Raw genomic sequence first — 26496 nt, 5'->3', positions numbered from 1 at the left:
GATCCGCCTTGATAAAGCTGAGGTGCCGTGGACTAATTATTTCCTCCAATTTTGACAACAACTGGACATACATTTAGGTGCTACTGGAGGCTACGAGACCCGACAACAACGTGTGAGGTACTTTTTCGGATTTAACAACCGAATATTTTTCAAAATCAGTCTGTGAACTAGTTTGCTAAGAAGTTTAAAGAATGTAGATTTTGTGTCCTTTAACACAAGAAATGGTCATATGTTTTGTAAAGAAATGCTTTTCGTTCTGCTACGTTCTGCTCGCTACGAGTTGCGCGGCTAGGTATATATATATAAAACAAGTTAATATTGATCGCATTAAGAGCGGAACAGAGTGAGGATTAAAGATAATAGGATCAAGTTTATTATAGTCAGAACATAATACTCTGTAGGGGTCACCCAACTCATAGTTAGATCTATAATGATTTAATATTAGGGGTACGTAATATTTAATGAATTTGCTTGTACCAAAGAAGTTTAGCCCTGTGTTAAAAAATAAGTTAACTCCAAAAGGTTAGGTGGTGGTGATCTGCTTTTTATAATATAATTGAACTACGAAGGTGCTGCAAATAAGGAGTGATAACATTTTCAAAAACCTTAGGGATAGCCGACAATTTAGAGATCTCTCTGTAATTGCTTGCATCACCGCCTGGAGGGACGATCATGCCTCTGTATTGTTTACATACCTGGGAAAACTTCAGAGTTAAGAATCTCCGGCTTTAACCAAGTCGTTGTAAACACAATGATATGGGATGCTAAGAAAAGACTATTAGAATACAATTTAGTAAGCTTGCTAAACAAGACTCTTGCTTTTGATAGGAGATAGGAAGTCTAGTTGTTAGTTTTTCAAAGAGGAAGAAGCAGAAATAGAAATAGAAGAGGAGGATGGTGCAGTGGTCTGGCCACGTGAGGGAAGTTTAATTTCCACTGGCCGTTTTTTCCTATTTTAAATCCTAGCTTCGAACTCTTAAAACACCACATACCGGCCAAAAATCACCAAAACATATGGTGAAACAAAATAGCTCATTACGGACAGTTATCTTGAAAGATTAAATGTCCCTAGAAAGTAAAAATTTATCACTTTTATGTTATCAGCTTTTGTTTTGACTTATGTAAGACATCATTGTACATAATACAGCAGATGATGTTTGATTAGGGGAAAGCCAAGAAACCAAATTGTGTTTTAATACTGAAACCACTGTGAGAGGTTTTGGCAATGCAGATTTTGGATATGAAGAACAGATATTGTTCCGGTAGTCCGGACTCAATATTCCTTTGTGGTGGTAAACTAATTCGGACAGGTGGAATCACTGGTTGAGAAACCAGTGCAGACAAATCCGAATCTCTAGCAATCCCAAATTGGACGCCCTTCAAAACTGATTGATCGAATTGCTCCAAATCTTTTTTAGCTGCCGATCTTAGCAACATTTGAGGATTTTCTGATTCCGCTGTTGATCACATGCCGGAGGCTGCGGGGCGTTCCTTTTAGGCAGCCTACCACCAGAGACTTTCTTGGTCGTCACTTGTTCGGCTGCTAACACCAGCGCACTCTTAGAGTGACCCCTTTTTTTCTGCACGGCTAACAAGCTATGTTAAGCTGCTCAGGCTTTACTATCTGACGGCATTTGTTTTCGAAGCAGACAACGTTTGTTTCATAACATTCCAAATATCATTGTGGAACGGCATTTTACGGCATAAACTACTTAAATAACTGAATTCCTTCATATTGACGTCATGCTTCTGTAGGAAACACGTCTGCTAAATACAACTTCCAAATAAACGGCTGTTTGTTATACGGAACAAATCATTCAGACGGAAAAGCACACGGTGGATCCTGTATTCTCATTAGAAATCGTATTAAACACGAATACCATAGCGAGTTTCCAAATAACTGTCCCTCTCATTTCAATATATCCGAACCACAATTTCTGGGCTTCTACAACACCCTAGGGGACCACTTCATGGCTTCAGGTGACAACAACGCCAAATACACCCACTGAGGTTTAACGCCTCAGTTGTATAACGCCTTCATAAAAGTAAAAAGAAAGCTTGACTACTTCTCTTCAGGCAAACCGTCATTCTGCCCAACCGACCAGAATAAATCACCAAAACTATCCCTGGAACATCATTAGTGCGGAATCTCTACCAAATCTATCATCTGACCACTCGCAAGTCCTGCTAAATCTGAATGTCAGTCAGACTACAATGCAAACTAACAGATTAACAATAAAAAGAACAAAATTAGAGAAATACAGAAAATATATAAGTTCACACATTGAACTGAATCAAAGGCTAAGCACTTACACCGGTTTAGAATCCGCACCAATCACCCTGGAGATCGTCTTAGCGGCAGCTGTCCGCGTATCTTCACCCCAAATAGAAAGTCCATCTAGTAGCCCAAGGATGATACACCAAGCCATCGAGCGGCTCGGAATCGAAAAACGACGTATACAATGGAAGTGGCAAGTTCATAGTTCGCCAAAACAAATAATAAAACAAGAGAGAACGCTATAGTCGAGTTCCCCGACTATCTGATACCGATTACTCAGCTATTCGAAGTGCGGAGAGTCTTCAGCACATACAGTTTTTGGCGGTTTTTTGGGCGTTAGAGTGGGCGTGTCAAAAACTTTTTTGGCAAATCGATAGAAATTTACAAGACTAATACAAAAATGAAAAAATATTAAAACATTTTTCAAAAGTGTGGATGTGGCAGTTTTGGGCGGTTTGAGGCGCTAGAGTAGCGTGGCAAAAAGTTTTTTGGCAAATCGTTAGAAATTTACTAGACTAATACAAAAATGAAAAAATATCAAAACATTTTTCAAAAGTGTGGACGTGGCAGTTTTGGGCGGTTTGTGGGCGTTAGAGTGGGCGTGGCATCATGAATCGACAAACTTGCGCTGCGTCTATGCCCCTGGAGTCTCTATGCTTAATCTCCACTATCTAGCTTTTGTAGTTCCTGAGATCTCGACGTTCATACGGACGGACAGACGGACGGACAGACGGACATGGCCAAATCGACTCGGCTACTGATCCTGATCAAGAATATATATACTTTATATGGTCGGAAACGCTTCGTTCTGCCTGTTACATACTTTTCAACGAATCTAATAATAATAAATAAGTAAAGTAAAATTAAAAGTTCCTCACTTAAACCCTCTAAGGCGCTTAAGAAAAAAAAGATAAAGACGCCCAACGTCGCTATATAGAGAAACTATCAACATCAAGCACTAAAAAATTACTATAGAAAGCGTATCCCACCACAACAGCAGAAACTATATGACCTTTTAGAAATATCGCAGGTCGATTGGCGCCAAGCGACAAAGACAAAGCTGGACTACAGGGTCTTACTTTATAATTCCGTTTTAAAAGCAATCTGAACGTACGGCTCCCATCTATGAGAAAGTGCCAGCAGCAGTAATATTGACATCATTCAAAGGACTCAATCGAAGATACTGAGAGCAAACTTCACATCCTAACAACCTTGCGAAAAGTCCAACGCCGGATTGCTACCAATTCCGTCTTCCCTCCAACGACTTCTCCCAACGATGATCATTAGCTCCGTTTTTTTCCAAAAACCAAAGACTATTTGATAATATATTGTAGTTAAATAAGATTTAAACAATTGTTAATCTCATAATTTCTGAGAAGATCCAATAAATAAATAAAATAATAAAACAAATAAAATGGGGGGGTCAAGACTAATATGTAAGTTCAGAAGTCAAATCGTGTTTAACAACACAACGGTTTCGGCTTTCAATAGTTTAAATTAAGTTCTGCCAGTCTACTTTTTTTTAAATATGGAACAGAATTTCGTGAGGATACAAAATAAGAAGTCAAGATATCCTTTGTAAAGATCAAGATACAGGATATCCACTCAGCCAGTCCAGGATCGTTCACAGAAGTATTTATTTGTGAGACAGGCGGGCTAAAAGGGGCCTGCTGGCCAGGTTTTTAATATGGAGAATGGGGCAAATGTTGGGGATGAGAGTCGCCGCTGGGGCGTTGCGAAGATGATGTCCCACCCAGGAAACGGCTGGTTTAAGAAAAGTCTCGTCCGGGGAAACGGCTGCGATGCACGGTGTCGCATTCCAAACGGGGCTAGAGGGGGAAAAGTCTCATCCGGGGAAAACGGCTGCTATGCGCAGGACCGCTCCCGAACGGGGCCCGAGGGAAAAAAGGCTGCGATGCGCGGGCCGCTCCCGAACGGGGCTAGAGGGGAAGGATTGAAGGTCGGCCCAAGGCCGGCTCACCCAAAATTTACTCCCCCGGGATGATGGCCAGCCTATCCATGCTGACTGCCATCATCAGTTGTCCTTCGTCCTAATCCTCCAGTAATTTTCCAGTCGGGGCGGTCGGCGCCCCACTCCTGTCCACTTGGCCACTTGTATTTAAATATTTTTTTTTTATTCCGCGGGGGCGTCCCTTCAGCTTGGTGGTCCGATTCCAACTCCTCGATCGGCGGGCAGCGGTGCGTCCCTCAACCCGTCTCTGCCGCCGACCGCTCTGCCCGCACAAGCGTTGTCGCCTTCGGCCGACCCGAGGCTTGCCGACTACCATGTGCATCGGCCGATCGTGGCTCGGCCAGTTGCGTCTCTTGTTTTTTAGTTGGCTCGGCTGGTTGCGTCGGTTGTTTTTATGTTCACTCTGCCGGGGCTCTGCTGGGCCTTCTGCCGGGGCCTCTGCCGGTATTGGCCGGTGGGCTCTGCCGGTAATGTCGTGCGTTGCTTTTTATGTGTGGCCCTGCCGCTGTGGGCTCTGCCGATATTGGTGCGGGCCCTTACCGTGTTGGTGGGCTTGGCGGCGTATGTTGCTGGGCGTGTATGTGTGATGATGATGGCCCGTGTGCGTCTGTCTAGTTTAGCTAAAATACTATGACATTGTCATCAAAAGTGGCACTATGTTGAAAAAGTTTATAGAGTTTGCTAGGTAAACCTCTAACATTTTAAATACGGAACAGAATTTTATGAGGATAAGTATGTTCTAAAAGTCGAGATAACTTTTATGAAATATTTATAATACGATGTAACGTGGCTGGAATTTAGGAGATACAGTTTTGCTAAACATCCCTTCTTTTTAAAGTTTAAAATTAAATTTGGGTAAGTTTTTGGCAATATGATGTCTCATGTGAAACAGTCTCCACAAAAATATATATAATAAGTCGAAAATAGTAAAAACAGGACTTACAACTTTGATAAAAAGACATTCTGAAAAAAGTATTTTGAAGGACGAGTATCGAGCTAAAAGCGTGGCCGGACGTCGAGAAGGAGCAACAAACGGTCTCGCTGTAGTGCCATTAAATACATCCAGCGGAATTCCAGCTGCATGATTCAAATTGTTTGTTAACTCTTTTGATGGGGAGACGAATCAAACGGGTCCATCGATGTTGCCACTATAGAGCTCAAATGCTTATAGACATTTATATAACTAGAATTTCTACAATATATTGTAGAAAGCCTCATGCCGAAGTACCGACCGGAGCATGGCAACAAGCAGTTCTTTGTGCTTATGTTGAAAGTGGCGCAAGTCAATTTGCTGCAGTGGATGCCTGCAGTGGATGCCTGCAGTGGATATCTAACTGTCACGACAGTCTCATCGACATATATTGTTATATGCTTATTTTCATTATCAACTTTTATACATCTCCAGGAGTCCGGCATATCTGATGTATAAAGTGTATAGTGATGAGCAATCCCAATAACATTTACAACCATCTTTGGACAAAAAGAATAAGCTGTGGTGCCAGAAAAATCTTCAGCTTGCTTAGGAGACTGTCGTGACATACCATGTCCACTTTGAAGTGATGTTAAAAACTCGATGTAGTTTTTTTCCATGATTTTCTTTTCATGAACTGTAGTAAATTTTTTGGCCTGTATGCATTTACTTCAGTGCGTTGTTTTCCAGACTTTGGAATTGCCTTTTGAGTTTTACTATCTGAGTAATAGTCCAGTCTAGTTATGGGACAATACATTAGAAAAGGTGTTATCATACGCATTTATACTATTATTCTATTTACCATCAGAACTAAGTGTAATGCCTTAGTTGACTGCCAAGATATCCGCTTTCTGTTGACTTAAGCAAAACCATCCACTAGCCGGATTTCTGATAGGAGCCTTAGGGATGACCGATTCGTTAGCTTACACTAGGAGTAGTTCATCGATACATCTGGACTCGCGTTGTCTAACATTTGATCAATTCGATCTGACACTTTGTGACATGTCTTTGGGTTGGGAATATAGTTTATTTCCATTTTAATATGCTTTTGTCCACAACTCTTTAACATTTTTTTACGGAGGAACACGGTGGTAGTATGGATTATATTGCGGTATGTGGTTTTTTGTTGCGACGATAGGCAGATGATTAGTTATCAATAAATTAGTTTGCGTTGTTGGTTCTCTAAGTTTGGTAAATATCCTTATTGATAATCGGCAACATTAATCAATTTTAAAGCTTGGACGCAAATGTGTCTCGGGAATGGGTATTATAGACAAATTTCCAATGCCAATACCGAAAACGCGAAATTGAAACATTTCTGAAAAGTGTGGTCGTGGCAGCAAGTATAGTTCGGGGCCGTTATAGTGGACGTGCCCAAAATGTGTTTGGCATATATAGCAATTGCACGACACGCAAACAGATCCCTGGTGCTGGGGGTGGGGGGAGGTCTACAATGGACGGGAAATTACCAAGGACGATTTCAAGGATAGCAGCACATCCATTACTCCATTAATTAAATTTATTATACTGACTGTCTAAACATGTGTTTAGACATGATAAGTAGACAAACTATAATTATGTTCTAATTATGGACTGCAATAAACATGTCACGGGACAGCATAAGTGGCAACTACAGATAAGTACGATTGCAGTGGTCTATTGCCGAAGTGTCAAGAGATATGACCACGCGGGAGGTGATTAGCGCGATCATAGGCCACAAACATAGATTTAAGATAAATCTCAGCTGCATTGACCAACGCAGACTGCAGCGTCTTACAAGCACTGCATTATATAATTAGATGATAGGAACCTATGTAAGAATGAATAAAAGGCGATGCCCTCGCAGTAGCGAGTCAGTTAGATTCAAACACCCGAATTGAACTCATTAAATGTACGCACAAGTTTATAGTGTGAACATTTTGGTCCTTCGAGAAATTCTGTTGTTTTCCCCCACCAGTGGTAAGAAACACAGAAGAAAAAAACAGCGCTTCAAAGTAAAAAGAGCAAGGTTATTCGAGTGATTCTGTTGTTTCCCCCACCAGTGGTAAGAAACACAGAACAAAAGACCACGCCTTAATGTACTAGGACGATAAGGTGAAACATTGTGTTTTTGCTTTTCCTTGGCTGATCAATCAGCTGTGAGTCGAGGCACAGCTAGGTCAACTGGGCGACCAATCAAAAAATCCTCCAACGGATCACGCCAAAGAATACAAGCAGAAAGCACAAGTCACAGTGATTGTTTTCCCAAGATGTTGTCGGAAAGATCTGTGAAATTGATGCAAGACCAAGGAGAGCTGCAGAACAAAATACTGCAAGCCATCAAGGAAAAGGCATCTATACCATAGAATCATTGGTAGTCCGATTTACTACTAACAACAATGCGCTGGTAAAATTGGGTGTTGGCGATCATCAATATTTTAATGATAAAATATTTATTAAAACTATGGATGCTGTCAAGGCCTACAAGGAGTCGCAATTAAAGGTAGAAACACTTGAAGAGATAAATATAGCAAGTGGATACAAATTATCTGATACCGCATCAGCTCGGTGCTCCAGTCCAGTTGATAATCTGGTTCGACTGGTGGACAGAAGAGCGGACAGGGTGAGGCAACAGATAAGTCTAATCTACGAAACCCTAGATAGTTCAAGTAAGATTGAACTAGTCAAGCAGCTGGCAGAATCTCTGCAACACAAGGAAGCTGGGATATTTAAGAGCCTGCTTAAAAGGAGAAGCTCAAATGGTGGTTAGCCATTTGATAACGGGATCAGCGGCTAGCTATGCAGCAGCGTGGGAGCTTATCTGCAAACGCTATGAGAATAGCAGAAAAATATTCTCCCAACACTTCAACAAATTAATGGAACTGGAGTGCTTGCCGCCCCGTGATGAGAAAAATTTAGGGAAGTTTGTGGATACTGCGACCGAGAGCATATTCATCATAAAGCAAAAAGGAAAAATAGGAAGCTCTGCTGACGTAATTTTAGCAGAAATTCTGCTGCGGAAATTTTCGCCAGAAACCTTGCAGCTGTATGAACAGAATTTAGGTTAGGTTAGGCTTTGCCGGCCGTCGGTTTTATCCGACGCACTTAGACCATCCGAGGTCCATTGATACCGTGTGTGTTTTCCCTTTTTACCCGTCTAGGTTCGTGTGAAGTTTAACTGTTTCCCCAGCCAGAGGCGCTGGTGAGTTTTTGTATCCGATGTGGATCGGTGTCGGATAGGTCGGACGTGTCTATCAGGAATCTGCTTCCCAGTTCCGCTTGCAGTGCTGGGCAGTGGCACAATAAATGCTCTACCGTTTCTTCCATTTCCTCGTCCCTACAGTTACGGCAGAAATCATTATACGGGGCATTTAGTCTTCTGCCATGGGTGCCTATCAACCAATGCCCTGTGATAACTCTCATGGCAGTGCTGAGGTTTGCTCTGGTCAGCCTTAAGAGCTTTGACGATCTTTTTGGCCATATTTAACGTGTTAGGCGACAATGTGTGGTATTTTCTCTTATTGTCTGTTTGTTTCGGTTTAGGTCTTCCCTAATTAGTAGTTTACATGTGGCTTAAGGCATACTCATGCCCTCCATCTCTTGTATGAGTGGCGCGTTAGTGCCTTCTCGAGCTAGTTCATCTGCGATGGAGTTGCCTTCTATGTCCCTATGTCCGGGTACCCATATAAGGCTGATTACGAATTGTTGTGTCATCTCGTGTAAAGATGGATCATTTTGTAAAGTTGGACAAAACACTGAGCTTTTTGCTCATGAGATCGCATAGCGTTTGAGGGTACTTGCCTGTGAAGATGATAGCAACGTCGTCCGCATAGGCTATTATCCCATGTCGCATAGTATCGAGTTCACTGCTATGTTCCATAGAAGTGGGGAGAGGACGCCTCCTTGCGGAGTGCCTCTGCTGACGTGCCTAGTGAGGGTTGACGCGGCTAGTGAAGACATAACCCTCCTGAAGGTGAACAGTTGGTTTATGAGTCCCAGCAAGTGGCGGACCACCCCAAGGTCTGTCAGAGCTCCGGTAATAGCTGTTGGGATGACGTTGTTAAAAGCTCCTTCTATATCCAGAAAAGCTACCAGCGCATATTCCTTTTGGGACAATGATTTTTTTATCTTGGAGACTAGAGATTTCCCTTTCTTGTAGGCGTGTTGCGTGTCTGTGATAAGACTTGGATTGTGAGTTGATCTCAAATGAAGTCCGATGATTCTTTCAAGGGTCTTTATTAGGAAGGATGACAGACTAATTGGTCTGAAATCCTTGGGGGTCGTGTGTAATGGTTTCCCTGCTTTGGGGATGAAGACAATTCGGGACTCTAGCCACGATTGCGGTAGGTGTCCAAGAAGTAAGGACCTTTTAAAAATGTCTAGAAGCCTGTTTATGGCTATGTTTCCCGCATGTCGGATTTGTGCGGGTATGATTTTGTCTGGACCTGCAGATATGTATGGTTTAAAACTGTGTATGGCCCAATGGAGGACCTTTGGGTCCAAACACAGTTCGATGCTTGCCAGTGTGGCGTTTGTATGTTGGGAGGTGAGAGCGTTTTGGCTGTTTCCTGGGAAGTGAGTGTCTAGAAGTATCCCCAGAGATTCCTCACTCGAGCTGGCCCAGGAGTCGTCTGCTCTTTTAAGGTAGCCTAGGGTTGTGGCCGATTGGGAGAGGATTTTTCTAAGCCTGGCTGCTTCAGTTGTATTTTCAATTTCTGAGCAGAAAGAATGCCACGAGGATCGCTTTGCTTTCCTGATGGCTTTTTTGTAATTAGCAAGGGCTTTCTTGTAGGAGGTCCATAGGGCATCCTCATTTCCTGCCTTGGCCCTGTTAAAAAGGGTTCTGCAGTCCATTCGGAGGGAGATAGTTCTGCTGACCACCAGGGAAATTTTCTTTTTCTTTTGGTCTTGCTATCGGGGCAGGCCTTTTTTAGTGCATAGTTGCAGGCTTCTGCGAAAGTTGAGACTAGTTCGTTTAGACTAGAACTTGTTTGAGGGTATGGGGGGGGGGGGGGCCACTGGGGTTTTTTCCCTTAGAATATTTTTGTTTTTTTGCCAGTCTGTTTTCCTTGGGTTAGAGAAAACTGCTGGTTTTGGGGGGCGGGTTGGGGGGGTTGTTTTTATATACCTGTGGTCCGAGAAAGAGTGCTTAACTAGCACCCTCCAGTGAGTTACTGTCTCTAATAGGGGTCATTACCTTTATTGCATATGAAGAAATTTGAACTAAAGATAAAGTTAAAAAGAGACTCACCGCGGTCGTTTGTGTCTGTACTTTCCCATTGTGTATGGTGGGCGTTAGCATTACAGCCTATTAGTAGGCCTATGTTTTGCTTTTCGCTGTCTTCTGCCAGTCTCCTTACCAGCTCATCCGGCGGTTTTTGCCTTTTGTAGGCCATGTACGATGACAGCACTCGGAAAGGTGATGGCAGACTCTCCACGGTGGCTGCCCCGTTATCTGCATCGCTCTAATTAGAAAAATGTTAAGGTGCTTACTTTACCTTCGCTCGGAGCTGTTAGAAGCTTATATTCCTTAGTCCCTAATCCTGAAACCTTTCCTCCCACTATCCAAGGTTCCTGGATCAGGACTATGTCGACTCCATCCTCAGCCAGATGGAGTTGAAGAGCAGCGGAAGCTGCCTTACTGTGGTGGAGGTTTATCTGCAGAAGCCTCACGGACATCTGCTGTGGGCATCTCCAACACGGTTGTGTCGGCTCCCTCCTCGTCCGATTGATGCATCTGTCGAGTAGCCGTCCTCGGTTTCAGATGTCTCAATCTCGGACGCGATTTCCGCGATCACTCCTCCACCGCCTTCCTGATCCTCCTTGGCAGAGTCCGATTTATAGACCTTTATGGTCACTGAGCTGAAGCCGAAGTTTAGCTCCCCGTGAGCGGCCTCAATGGGAGCTAGGGACTCCTTGTTGAGGATGAGGATGGCCTGGTTTGTTGGCCCCTCCACCTCGTCGACCTTCACCACTCGCCAGTCCGAGGTGGGAAGGTGAGGGTTGCATCGCTGCAGCATGGTGAGGATCTGGTCCGGCGCCTTGATGGATGCCGGGATCCAGATCCTTGCACGGGGTCGGCAGGGTACGTCGGACCAGCTCAGCGCAACAAGTCCGGCGTCCTCATACACCTCCGTAGCTCCGTAGAGCGTTCGTCGTCGCAGTCGATCACCTTGACGCCACCTTGAAACCATCCAACGTCTTTGCAGACGGGAGGGGGGCCACGTTCTTTGGCTAGGATTTCAAAAGATTTGGTGGCTAGGGCTGCTTCCACCCATTTCCACTTGTTTCGTGGAATTCTGCCGCTCGGGTCGTTTCTGTCGACAACGCCCAGGAGAATGCGGTTTTTCGCGATCTCCGCAAAAGATCGCCCTGGCTTTACGCGTTTCCGCTTTGCCGAGGGGTCTGAGGGAACGTCCTGGGAGCGCTCCCTCTTAGGTGGAGGTCGCTTTTTGGCCTCTGTGGGCTTGGATGGCTTGGGGGCTTCCTTGCCGAAGTATGGCAGCCATTCCGCAGAAGGAGCCGTCTTCGATCTCTCCTGGCTGAGTAGGATTTGCCCCGCAGATCGTTTCTCTGCGTAGTTTTGTTTGCCGTTACCGGTTGCCACTGAGTGCTTGCCGCCCTTGGCTGCGCCTGAAGGGGGCATCATGGCACTGGGGCCTGGAGATGTTCCCATGGCGACGGCGTTGGGCGGCTTACACTCAGTCGCCTCAGATTTGAGGCGGGGGTGACCCGAACCCGATCCTGTGGTGGTGGCCAGGCAGGTGTGCTCATTCGCCAGCTTCGCTGCCTTGAAATTAGTAAAAGAGGGTCCACCCGGGCGGAGATCCGCGACGCCCGGGTAAGGCTTCTTAGAACAGGGGGTCGCCAGGTGCTCTGAGCTCCCTGTTTGAGACTGAGCTATTTTGTGACCCGGGCCCTCAGTCAGGCTGACTCCCGGCACGGGGACTACCATTTGCCAGCATCCTCTGGCAGGGACATAACCTTGCCAGGGGATCTGTTTCCAGCCGCCCTCGCGTGGAGAGTATAGTCGCACTTCCGGGTGTATAGACAATTACTGCGCGTTTTTCTAGCAAGCTTGAAACTACACGTTAGTCCCCTTGTCCATCACCCGACTGACGGCCTGAATAGCATGTAAAAAAGGCATGTCATAAAGTGTCTTAAATTCAGAGCACAATCAATCGAAAAAAAGAAAAGAATTCGTTCAAAAGAACAGCATGTGCTTTAGATGCTTTGGAAAGCATAATGCTATCGACTGCAGAAAGGAAATTACATGCAATCGATGCTCCAAAGGACACAACAGCCTTCTTCATGAAGACACAAAACGCAGTATCAACAGCAATAGCCTTAAGCAAGGCCTAGACACACTATTGGCTACAGCTGTTGTTTTAGTGAAAAACAAAGCTGGAGGTTACAACGAGTTGAGGGCGCTTTTTGACGGTGGATCCCAGAAGACGCTGAATTCAGAGGAAGCAGCACAAATATTAAGGATTCCCAGAGTAAGGAGGTCGTTGGTATCTCCCAGACTACTCAATTATCAAAAAAATAGTGTCCACCTGACGATCAAACCAAAAATTCCAAGCAGCTTCAAAACATCAACGGAAGCATTGGTTTTGCCAACACTCCATAGTGCCCTTCCCAGCAAAAAGTTTGATATTGATATCAACAAAGACTGGAAGGGCTACAGGCTAGCAGATCCACGATTCAACGAGCCAAGCAGAATTGACATGGTGATAGGTGTGGATCTATTTCCCCTGATTATGATGGAGAAAATAAAAACCGTGAATGGAATCTTGGGACAAAAAACCAGATTTGGATGAATTGTGTCCGGAAATATAACTCGAGCAGCAAAGCAAAAAAATTATAAGTGCCACTACAACAATAAATCTAAAAGACCTGGAACGCTTTTGGGAATTGGAAGATGAAGCCGATGAAACGATTACAGACAATGCAGAATGCGAAAGAAAATTCCAAGAAACAACTGTCATCAACGAGGAAGGCAGATTTGTGGTTTCAATTCCATTCCACCAAGAGGAAAAGCTGGGGGACTCTCGCAAACAGGCAATGGCAAGGCTTATGCAAATGGAAAAGAAGTTTGAAAGAAACCCAAAGAACTGGGCTGCATACAACGAATTCATGAAAGAATACCATAAGATGGGACATATGGAATCTGTAAAGACAACGGGTAAGGTAAATACTATTTACCCCATCAAGCAATCATCAGGCCTGGAAGCTTAACTACGAAGCTACGAGTAGTTTTTGACGCATCCGCAAAGACGACAAATGGTCTAAGCCTGAATAACGTTATTATAGCTGGTCCTAAGATTCAAAAGGATATATTCGATATTCTAATAAATGGCGCAAGTGGCAATATGTTATGGTAGCTGACATTGAAAAAATGTATCGCCAAATAAAGGTTGCTGAGAAAGACCAATAATACCAATATATCCTATGGAGCGATGATCCAAAATTGCCGATCAGTGAGTTTAAGTTAACCGTAACTTATGGCACCTCGGCAGCACCTTTCTTAGCAGTCCGATGTCTACGAGAGTTGGCAAATCGCTTTTGCCAAGAGGATAGCGTCTTAGCAGAAAAAATAAGAGACGACTTTTATATGGATGACCTCATAATTGGTGGAGACACAGTCAACGAGTGCTATGAACTTCAAAGGAAATTGAAACAAGTGATGGAGAAGGCCGGCATGCATTTGCGAAAATGGGTTGCAAATGACGAACGTATTTTAGCCGACATTCAGGACGACGGTGCTACGGAGAAAATCTGCATTGAGGAGAAAGAATCGATCAAAACCTTAGGACTTCAATGGGATCCGAAGAAGGATACATTTACGTTTTCGGCAGAAAACCCAATGCTAACACGCATAACAAAGCGGTTAGTGTTATCACAGTTGTCCAGAATTTTCGACCCACTAGGATGGTTGGCACCTGTAACGATTCAAGGCAAATTGTTCATTCAGGAACTGTGGAAGTTACCGAAGACTTGGGACGTTGAATTGGAATCCAACTTAGCTAACTGGTGGAAGGAATACGCTAAAGGTCTATCATATTTAGAAGAAATTAGCATTTCACGCTGGACTGGATGCTCCAAAGGTATTATGGAGCTACATGGATTCTGCGATGCATCAGAGAAAGTATATGCAGCGGCTGTGTATACAAAAGTAGGCGGCAGAGTTACTTTGCTAACAGCAAAAAACGAAGTAAATCCTATAAAAAACAGGAAAACAATTCCAAAGTTGGAATTATGTGCTGCGCATTTACTAGCAAAGTTATTAGCGAAAGTGCAGGCTAATGGAGCAACAAGATTACAACGCATGCATGGAGTGATTCGCAAATTACTATTGCTTGGATACAGAACAAGAGGGATATCACCGCAAGCTCTTAAAATCTGTGAAATTTGGTGGAGAGGGCCGAATTGGCTATCTATAGATGGACAACACTGGCCCACTCAAAAGGAAATTGTTGTGGTATCCACACTGATAAAATCCGAATATCTGCAAAACCATCTTTTATCGAAGTATTCATCGATCGACAAACTTCTTAGAGTAATGGCATATGTATTACGCTTCATAACAAAGCTGAGAGGAAAATCGCAAAAGCCGTCACATCTTACGGTGGAGGAATTAAAGCTAGCGAAGATTGCCGTGGTAAAGATACAACAACAGCTAGATTTTGGACACAAAGTCAGACTACTTAAAAACGAAAGACCATTAGACCCAAAGACTAAGTTACAGGCGCTAAATCCGTTTTTGGATAGTGATGGCGTACTTCGAGTTGGTGGACGACTACAAAACGCAATGATACCGTATAATGTAAAACATCCAATTATACTGGATAATTCACATTTGACTTGGTTAATTGTAAAGGATTCTCATAAAGAAAGTCTGCATGGCGGAATTAACATTATGAGAACTTATATTCAGAGGGAGTTCTGGATATTTGGCATACAAAATTCCTGAAAGAAATTTTTATGGGAATGTATTATATGCATACGATACAAGCAAGAGATGTCCAGTCAACTGATGGGAAATTTACCAGTTTATCGAGGAACGGCTGATTACTCGTTTCAAAATACTGGAATTTTGACGAAAGTAAGACAATCAGCACTTTGGATAGATGGTAGCTTATTCAACGCATCAGAGGTGATTTTTGGAAGAAATGGAAAGAGGAGTATCTGGTTTCATTGCAACAGCGAACCAAATGGCGCCAAGTAAAGCCAAATCTGAAGGAGGGACAGCTGGTTCTTATAAAACATGAGATCACTCACCCTGCAAGATGGCCAATGGCAAGAATCATTAGTACGACTAAAGGACAAGATGATAAAGTCCAAAAGCAGCTGGAGCTGCAACGCCATCTATAACGGAGTCAATGCAGCTACGCAAGGACAAGAAGCTTAGGCAGCGAGTTCCAAAAGGCAAATGGAATGGCACTGGAAGCATAGCTAGTGTGCTATGCTGTTTATTGATGTTGCAAGCTACAACTGCGACAGAAAATTCGGAAGAAATTCCCAAAGAACTTGGGAAAATTTACGACATCGACGCAAAAGCTGCAGTTATGGTGAACCAAATTGGTAAAATTGAAGTCGCTACATCCAGTTGGCAATTATTGTTTTATTATGACATGCAAGCCTATTTTGATGTCATAACACAATCAGAGGACTTCCTGGAAAAATCCCGCTTGGTTTGCAAAAAATGGGAGACTTCAAGGACTACTGCGATTTCTTCGGCACGACAATACGGACAAAAATTGACAACATAAAAGAAAAAGACAAAATACTACGGCACCGTACCAACCGAAAGGAAAGGTTTATACTGTTCTTTGATATCGGAAATGCAAATAGAATACAGGAAAATATGCAAACGATCATAAAAAACGAAAAACATCTAATGGAATATGTTGACAATCAGACCTCGGTCATCAATGCCACGGAAGAATTAGTAAGAGCAACTACGATAGAAGCAAACCGTAATTTGGAAAAACTGACCCTACAAGTCAATATTATTGCAGAAACCATGAAGGAGCTCTTTATGGTATATAAGGAGTCAATTAAATTCCTTATGTTATCAAATCAAGTGCGAAACTGGATTGAAGAGGCAGAAAGACTACAAGCAACAGCGATCTCAATGATAACGGACATTAGTGAAGGAAGAATTCATCCTACACTAATTGCGCCTAACAAAATGCTGGAGGAGCTCGAAAAAGTTAAGCAAAAATTAGGACAAAAACAAATGCTACCGGGTGGAAATTCAGTTATACAATTATCACTGATCTATAAACTGATACAGCCACAAGCTATGTTGAAGATTAATGTTCTATTCATTGAAGCAAAATTGCCGATATTCAACAATCAAGAAACGGATCTCTTTGAAGTAATCCCAATACCACTGTGGACAAACGGAACAAAGCTTATTCCGAAATTGAATTCAATACAGACATAAACGCATATCACCTTATGCCTGAAATGGAAATTAGCCAATGCAGACAAGAGGATTCGACAACATGGCTTTGCGAAAGCAATTGGGCATGGAAAAACGCGGATGATCACTCTTGCGAAATATCTCCATTGAAACCAAGCAAGGCACACTCATGCGGAATGATAGAATTCCAAGGCAAATCGTTCATCAAAGAGATAAGTAGACCCAATCGTTGGCTATTTAGACTGTTTCGGAATACAACAGCTTATATAAGATGCAACGAAAAGCATCAAGTTATAAGACTGCCCAATCAAGGCATTATACAACTACTTGCAGGATGCACAGCAATATTAGGGGATACAACAATAATTACTCCTTAAAAAAGTAATTTCAACAGCGTCTGAAATGTCTATCTTCCCCAGTTTACGAATTATAGATGACAAGGAGACATGGAACGTGGTCCCGCTGAAGCACTTAATTGTCAACAACACTAATGAACTGCAAAATCTTCAAATGCGCATCAAGACTCTGAAAAATAACAAAGAACACATTGATGATTTGTTTTTCCACACTGCAAGCGGACACTCGGCTCTAGGGTTGACAACGATTATCATAATTATAATGGTCATTTATAAGCGGAGGCAACGCATAAATGAGAGACAACTACTGGCCGTACATTAGCGCGGTCATAGGCCACAAACATAGATTTAAGATAAATCTCAGTTGCATTGACCAACGCAGACAGCAGCGTCTTACAAGCGCTGCATTATATATTTAGATGATAAGAACCTATGTAAGAATGAATAAAAGGCGATGCCCTCGCAGTAGCGAGTCAGTTAGATTCAAACACCCGAATTGAACTCATTAAATGTACGCACAAGTTTATAGTGTGAACATTTTGGTCCTTCGAGAAATTCTGTTGTTTTCCCCCACCAGTGGTAAGAAACAATTGCAGTGAGTGCTTTGTTTAAAAGAGGTATTTTCGCATGTGATGTCATTCACGCTACTCCAAGGCCAGTTACCTTCACATTTCACGTTATTAGCCTTACATTTTTTACACTTATTTAACGTAGCTTCTGTCATAAAATGAAAGAAGTCAATTTCAAAACTGTAAACTAAATAATTCAATTTTAAGTTGGCAATAATTATATCATTTTTATTTTTAACTGGATCTGGAATTACTCAAAACAAGTGGGAAGGGAGTTTACCAAATAAATGGATTTTAACATTAAAAATAAGCTTATTGTCTACCAAAATTCCCTTAGCTGTTAATAACGTATAAACATCCTTTGATTCCGTTCCTGTTCTTTTCCTGGAAGTACTAATGTTTTTAATAATGCATCCATTATCAGAGATATTTCGTCCTTTAATTTAATATATTTGGATTCAATCTACCTAATTGTTTCGTTATCATTAAGGAATGAATTGACTCTTTATAAACATAGTACATTTTCTTCAGAATTAGTGTAATATTTTCTATCCTCGTATTCATTCTTCTAAAATTGGAATTTACTTCACTCGCTGATCAGGTTTTTATCTAACAGGTTTTTCATACGACCCCCAAAATTTTCCCTTTTTATCTGTTCAGACGAACATGAATATATAAAAGGATTTACATAAGAAATGTATGTACAGCTAGTGAAACGCTGCAGCAATGCCTTATCTAAAAATATCTGGGATAAACAACGAACTCCTGCGTGGGTTTCATCCCTTAAATAAAGATGCAAGCGATCACGTAGCATTTCCTTGAAGATAAGGAATATCGTGCAGTGGAAAATTCCTGCACTTGAGACAGTTTTCCACATCTGGGGAACAGATGCCCACTGCGTTGGTCTAGTTGGAGATAAGATTAGAATATGTAAATTTCATGTTAGCTACCTAAGCTAGGACTTAGAAAATAAAGATTCAATTTGAAATTATGAACTCACAAGTAAAGTCTTCTTATTTTGAACCTTTACATTTAGTCAATCGAGCCTTCGAAGAAATTTAACTTCGTAAAACTCTGCAGTTTCCCCCTATAGGGTAAGGGACTCAGAGAAAGGCCAGCTCCTTTAAGCTTTGCTAAATTTATCTTGCAGCTAAAGGTAGCGAAAATAATTAACTCTTGTTTCCCCCTATATGGTAAGAGACAGAGTATTAAATAAAAGCAAAAAGATACAAAATAATCTTTTATGTTTTAAATTAAAACAAACACCTTATAGTGTTTTAATAACTAAAGGTTGTTGTGTTTACCATAATAATTTGTGGTAAGGCGTGCTTGAGGCCATACATCAGCAACTGTGAAAATAAAAAGTGCATAAAAATAAAAAGAAACAAGAGAGAACGCTATAGTCGAGTTCCCCGACTATCTGATACCCGTTACTCAGCTAGTGGAAGTGCGAAGGAGAGTCTTCAACACTGACAATTTTTGGCGGTTTGTGGGCGTTAGAGTGGGCGTGACAAAAAGTTTTTTGGCAAATCGATAGAAATTTATAAGACTAATACAAAAATGAAAAAATATCAAAACATTTTCAAAAGTGTGGGCGTAGCAGCTTTGGGCGGTTTGTGGGCGTTAGAGTGGGCGTGGCAAAAAGTTTTTTGGCAAATCGTTAGAAATTTATAAGACTAATACAAAAATGAAAAATATCAAAACATTTTTCAAAAGTGTGGGCGTGGCAGTTTTGGGCGGTTTGTGGGCGTTAGAGTGGGCGTGGCAACATGAATCGACAAACTTGCGCTGCGTCTATGTCTCAGGAGTCAGTATGCTTAATCTAAACTTTCTACCTTTTGTAGTTCCTGAGATCTCGACGTTCATACGGACAGACGGACAGACGGACAGACGGACAGACGGACGGACAGACGGACGGACAGACGGACGGACAGACGGACATGGCCAGATCGACTCGGCTATTGATCCTGATCAAGAATATATATACTTTATATGGTCGGAAACGCTTCCTTCTGCCTGTTACATACTTTTCAACGAATCTAGTATACCCTTTTACTCTACGAGTAACGGGTATAAAAAGTGCCAAATAAATGCCATAGAGCATTATAAATAAACAGCTCATTAATTGAGTGCACTGTAAATGCCAATAGAGCATTAGTGGAGAAAAAGGGTGCTAAATAAATGCCTCTTCTGACTGGACTACTAAAATAAAAAGTGCCAAAAACAAAAGAAGGAAGACCCGGAGCCTGTGAGAAGATCATCGCCAACAACAGCAGCAGTTAAAACGACAGCGGCGACGTCAGTAGCAGCAACAACAACAGCAACAGTTAAGTCGGCAGCAATAACAACAGCAGCAGCAACAAGAACAGAATCACCAACAACAGAGCAACGCACCAACATCAAAAACGACGCAAAAAGATAGGCTCAACATTACTTATTTTAATTTTATTACTCCTAAGAATTTTTTTCTTATTAGAAAAAAAAAACAACAAACAGAAAACTATTACAATTAAGAACTCGTAAAATGAAGCTCATCAAAAAAAAAAAAACATAATGATGTTACTGAGCGGCAGAATTTTATAAGAGAAACACCGTGTGTTCGCTGCGGAATTTTATTTGCGACTAAATGATGAATGAAAGAAATGACAAAATGGTTATACATATTTTCTTATTCCTAATTCGTTAGAGCGGGATAAATCTATGATCGGTAACGAAATACAAGCGTGCATTGTATACATACAGGGCATATACAGGGCCTCTATTTTCTACACCCTTCCTCAATGCATGCATGTTTACAAATTATATTTAATACAAATTTAGCATTTCTGTAAACAATTCGTGTTTGGTCTTCGGAAGATTCTTGGTCAAAATATCTGCTATCATTTCGGTTGTACATTTATATTTTAACAAAACTTTCCCTTCCTTTACGACATCTCTAACAAAATGATAACGTATGTCAATATGCTTCGTTCTGGAATGGTTAACAGGATTCTTGGTTAACGCCTGCGCGCTCAGATTATCGCCATACACGACGATCGGGTGTTGTCCTCTCCGCAGCCAATTTCCAAAATTAGCCTTCACATGACTATCGCATCCTTAAAAGCCGCTGACAGTGCCATGTACTCCGCCTCGGTACTGCTTAACGCCACGCTTCGCTGTTGTTCTGAACGCCAAGAAATTGGACCATCGGCCAACAAGTAGATGTAGCCAGTGTAAGACTTCCTGGCAAGCCTATCTCCTGCCCAATTCGCATCCACGTATCCGCAGAACGATTGACCACATTGCTGATAGTGTAATTTCACGTCAACTGTGGACGAGAGATACCTTAGGATGTGCTTTATTCCAGCCATGTGCTCAGCATGCGGATTTTGGTTTCGATGAGCCAACTTGGACACTGAATGCAGTATGTCCGGTCTTGTTGTCAGAGCTAGCCACATAAGCTCTCCCACCACAGATTGATAGACCGTAGGATCCACCTTTTTGCACTTGTCGCTGGTGCAATCTATCTAGAAACCTGCATCCAGGGGAGTTTTCGCTGACTTGCATAGTTCGCTTCCATGGGTTCGCAATAAATCCTTTATATATTGCGAATGTCCCAAAGTAATGGCTCCAAGGTCGTCTTCTCGCTCGATTTCCATTCCCAGGAAATGGCTCAACGGACCCTTATCAACGCACTCAAACGATTGTGAAATGCTGTTTTTAATTTCCAGCAAATCCAGCAAATCCGATTGACAAGCTATAAGTATATCGTCAACATATACAAGAACTAGTGAAAGGTTACTTTGTCCGCTCTGTTTGTATGAACATGGCTCGTTTTTGCAGGAGATAAATCCCATATCCACCAAAACGCCATTTAGCTTTTCGTTCCAGGCCCTTCCTGGTGCTCCTCAGCACCAATACCTTGTCAGGATTCTTCTCGTCAATATATCCCTCCGGCTGCTTTATGTAAACCGTCTCTCTTAGATCGCTTAGATTGCTACCAGACGTGCTTTGAAACGTTCTATTTGACCATCCTTATCTCGTTTCACGTTCAAAACCCATTTGCAACCAATTGCTCTCTGATTCCTCGGTAAATCAGTAATCTGCCAAGTTTGATTGGCAACCAGGGAATCATATTCCTTAGCCATAGCTTCGCGCCATTCCATGGCATGCGAACTTTCCACCGCCTTTTTGCAGGTCAAAGGGATCGGAACATTTTCCGAAACAAGAGCGCCCAAGATGTTATATTGTTTCTTCGGACGTCCAGGTTTTCCAGTTCGGACAATCTTGGGGCGACCAGGACCTCTGCGTTCCTCTTCTAGGACCTGCTCTTCATTATCGTCAGCACTCTCATACTGATCTATGCTCTCATCCGCGCTGCCAGTATCGACGGATATGTCAGATACGGTTTCATCGTCTTCGGCCCCATCTCGCTGGCAAGACTCGTCGAGTTCCTCCAGGTTGATCAGCACAACATCATCTTTGGATGCCGCAGCATGATGTTCATCAAACAAAACATCCAGTTTCTCGACCAGTTGTCGAGCTGCTGGGTCATACAGCCGATAACCTTTGGCTGCCACAGAGTACCCAACCATAATATACTCCTTGCCTTTGCGTTGAAACTTGCTGCCCTTCCTCGGACCTTTGTCCAGAGCAACTGCAAGAGATCCAAATACTTTTGGATGTTTCACGCAAGGCTTCTTACCAGTCCACGCTTCCATAGGAGTCATACTCTTTACCGCGCTGGTCGGAGATCGGTTACGCAGATATACCGATGTGTTGACAGCTTCTGCCCAAAAACTATCTCCTAGCCCCGCCTGGACCAGAAGACATCTTGACATTTCCACCAGCGTCCGATTTGCCCTTTCCGCCACGCCAATTTGCTGCGGCGTATGCGGTATTGTTAGCTGCCTGGCAATCCCATACTTCCTGAGGTATTCATCAAACTGCTTATTGACAAACTCTCCGCCGTTGTCACTCCGCCGGCATTTCAGCTTTTTGCCTGTCTGCCGTTCCACCAGATTCTTGAACTCCATGAACTTTGACAGCACCTCGTTCTTCCCACGTAGGAAATACATAAAAATCCTCCTGGATTGGTCGTCAATGAAAGTAAGAAAATACTTTGTACCTCCCAGAGAAAGTGTTCGGAAAGGTCCACACACATCCGCGTGTATCAGCTCCAAAAGCTCCTTAGCCCGATTACACGTTGCCCTTGGGAATGGCTGATCATGGATCTTGCTAATCATACACGTTTTGCAGTTAATATTTTCCGGCAAACCAATATTTTCTATGCCGCGCACCATCCCTTTGGAAACAAGTTCTTTCATGCTGGAGAAATTAATGTGTCCGTATCTCTTGTGCAATAAAATCCCATCAACTGCTGACATGGCGAAACACCCACTTCGACCACCTTCGACCACGACCACCTTCAAACAAATAAAATTTGCAGCGAATGCCTTAGTATTGTCAATTCGCTCTTCTGCTATTCCTTTTCGTTCGCTCTCTTCAACTTTATCGTCAGAATCTCGAAAGTAGGCAACTGATCTCGTGTTTCCATGGCCACCACGAAATGTTCGAATTGTTCAGGAATTGTTCTTCCAAGCTTCAAAGCGAATGGTCGTGTTTTTTTTCTGCGCTCCGAATTTATTTTTGTTTTGCTAAATCCAGCGGTGGAATTTAACAAATTATTTAATAATTCAATTTCATAATCTGTACTAGTTAAAGTGCCGTTCGTTTCGCGAGTGAATCTTTTGTGATATGTGCATTACTTTAATAAATTAATTCAATCTGTTCTCTTTCTTTCTTTGCGTTTTGTTTACTCTCTTTTTCGTGCGTTGTCCGTAGTGCTGTTTGGTGTTGTTTTTGTACTTAACTGCACGGTGCACCCGCTCTCCCACACAAAATCTTAAAGTGCACACTGCGCTCTTGCGGTACATTTTTTTGATTTTGTCTTTTGGTACAGTGGTCAAAACCCAATTAAACATGGAAACCAATGTTGTCTGCTTCCATAAGAAATGCCGTCAGGTAATAAAGCCTGATCAGTCAAAAATTATCTGTTGGCTATGTGATAGAATGGTGCACACTAAGTGCGCTGGTTTTAACGGCCGAACAAGTGATGACCTAGCTAAAGGCCCTAATCTAAAATACTGTTGTGATACTTGCCTAGGAGTTGCGAATGAAATGCAACTCTTTATGCGCCAAACTAAAGGTGGCTTGAAAGGACTGATCAGCAGTTTTGGCGTGGCTAGAGATAGTTTTCGTCGAGCTGATGATCTTCTTTCTGCGCTTGATTCACAATTTAATAGCCTCAAAATATTAGAAGAATCTCCAAAGCGCAAGAAAGCCGCTGGTGGTAGGCTGCCTAAGGGGAATGCCCCGCAACCTTCGGCAAGTGATCAACAGGACTCCACAGCTGATCAGTTGACGATCGCAGCAAACCCTCAAATGTTGCTTAGATCGGCAGCTAAAAAAGATTCGGTGCAATCCGATCAATCGGTTGTGGAGGGAGTCCAGCCTGGGATTGCTACAGATTCCGCTATGTCCGCACTGGTTTCTCAACCGGTGATTCCACCCGTCCCGAATTGTTTACCACCACAAAGGAATATTGAGTCCGGACTACCGGCACAAGTTGGCACTTCAGAAATACAACCTGCAGTGCCAAAACCCCTCTCGGTGGTTCCACTAAAGAAACAAATTTTTGTTTCTCGGCTTTCCCCTGATCAAACATCATCTGATGTACTGTCTTATATACAAGACAAAACAAAAGCCGACAACATAAAAGTGGAAAAATTTAACTTTTCTTATGCTAGGGACATCTCATCTTTCAAGATAACTGTCCCAAATGAGCTATTCTCAACCATATGTTCTGGTGATTTTTGGCCGGAAAGTATGATTGTGAAAGAGTTTGAAGCTAAGATTAAAAATAGGATAAAAAGGCCCGTGGGAATTAAACTTCCCACAAGTGGCCAGATCACTGTCCCATCCTCTTCTACTACTTCTACTTCTTTATCTTCAAAAAACTAAAATCTAGTCTCACTATCTGTTATCAAAATGTAAGAGGCTTGTGTAGTAAGCTAACTAATTTGTATTCTAATAGTCTTTCCTTTGCATCCCATGTTATTGTGTTTACAGAGACTTGGTTAAAACCGGAGATACTTAACTCCGAAGTTCTCCCAGGTATGTACACAGTATACAGGCATGATCGTCCCTCCAGGCGGGGAGGTGGAGTCCTAATTGCTGTTAGGTCTACCCTCACGTCAGAGGAGGTACTTTTTGACGAGTTCCGTAACATAGAATTCTTATGCGTAAAGCTGTCATTTTCTGATAGCTATGTTTATATTACGTGCTCGTACATTCCGCCGTCTTCTGAATTTCCTGAATATATTAACTATTTGTCCGCTATCAAATCCGTTTCAAATAGACTGTCCGATAGGGACCAACTAGTTGTCCTAGGTGACTTTAATATACGAGGCACTAAGTGGTCCACAGAGGAACAGTCAAATATTCTCCTGCCTATAGCACAGCATGACTTTATTGACGGCTTGCTTGACATATCGTTGTCGCAAGTTAATTATATTCAAAATTCTCTTGGTCGTTTATTGGATCTATGTTTTGTTTCAAGTCCTGAAAGTGTGTTTCTGACTAGAGTAGCACCTCTTAGTCAACCAGAAGATCCATACCATCCAACTTTCGAGGTGACAATTGACACAGGTACCGTAATAAAAGAGAGGCCAGAAAAGTCAACCAAACGAATTCATTGTTTTCGTAAGGCAAACTTTCGGAGGCTAAATCTTTTTATATCTGGCTTTAATTGGTCCGATCTTTATTCTTGCAACATAATAGCCGATGCCATAAATATTTTTTATACTGCAATTAAATCATTTTTCAACTTTTGTGTTCCGATGTACTATCCGTCTATCTCTAACAAACCTCCTTGGTTTAATAAAGAGTTGACACATCTAAGAAATGTTAAGTCCAGACTTTATATAAAATTTAAAAATACCGGTTCTCAATCTATATTTTCTAATTATGTAAGTGCTCGGTTAAATTTTACCGTGCTTAATGCTCAGTGTTATAAGAATTATTTAAACCGTTGTACGTTCCAGTTCGCACAGGATCCCAAACAGTTTTATAATTTCGTTAACACTAAGCGTAAAACAACTAGTTACCCTTCCTCGCTATTTTTTGAAAATACTTCGGTAACATCGGATCAGGCAATAGCCGATCTATTTGCCAAGTTTTTTCAAACCACATATTCTACGTTACCTCATTCCGAACGACCTTACTCTTACGCAGTATCAAAGTCAAATTTAATATTCTGTAAAAAAGGTAGCAAATCGGATGCAAGCAATTACAGAGGAATCTCCAAATTATCTGCTATCCCTAAGCTTTTTGAAAACGTTATCACTCCTCATTTGCAGCACCTTTGTAGGTCAATTATTTCACCATGTCAGCATGGTTTCATGAAACGCAGATCAACAACTACTAACCTTCTGGAGCTAACCTCCTTCGTAGTACAGGGTTTCAAAAATAATCTTCAAACAGATGTCATTTATACGGATTTTAGTAAAGCATTCGACTCTGTTAATCATTCACTTTTAATAAAAAAACTTGATTTATTAGGTTTCCCTGTTGATCTCCTAAATTGGATTCTAAGTTATCTGAATGGCAGGACGCAACGGGTCCTCTTTAAAAATTCTCTTTCTTGTATTCTCCGAGTCACATCCGGCGTCCCACAAGGGAGCCACCTAGGTCCGCTCCTTTTTACCTTATTTATTAACGACCTTCCCTTAATAATAAATCATTCGCGTGTACTAATGTACGCTGATGATGTAAAATTATGCTTGCAATATAAGGACATTTCTCGCCATTTGGACTTACAATCCGATCTAGATTGCTTTCAAACATGGTGCCGTGATAACGTATTAAACTTAAATGGCTCTAAGTGTAAAGTTATGACTTT

General features: G+C 42.1%; 1 protein-coding gene across 1 annotated transcript; it reads right to left on the bottom strand.

Annotated features, from left to right (window-relative positions):
* Positions 1–20632: 20632 nt before the first annotated feature.
* LOC122625648 (secreted RxLR effector protein 161-like) lies at positions 20633–20992 on the bottom strand. Its single transcript, XM_043805750.1, has one exon. It carries the CDS (start codon positions 20990–20992, stop codon positions 20633–20635), a length of 360 nt encoding a protein of 119 aa, XP_043661685.1.
* Between the last annotated feature and the right edge of the window lie 5504 nt (positions 20993–26496).

Source organism: Drosophila teissieri, unplaced genomic scaffold, assembly GCF_016746235.2.
Source record: "Drosophila teissieri strain GT53w unplaced genomic scaffold, Prin_Dtei_1.1 Segkk39_quiver_pilon_scaf, whole genome shotgun sequence".
In the NCBI taxonomy this organism is placed as follows: Eukaryota; Metazoa; Arthropoda; class Insecta; order Diptera; family Drosophilidae; genus Drosophila; species Drosophila teissieri.
This window is presented reverse-complemented; position numbering and strand designations above follow the sequence as displayed.

Coding starts and splice junctions, on each gene's coding strand:
- LOC122625648 (XM_043805750.1), bottom strand. CDS start 20,992: ATGTGGCTAGCTCTGACAACAAGACCGGACATACTGCATTCAGTGTCC.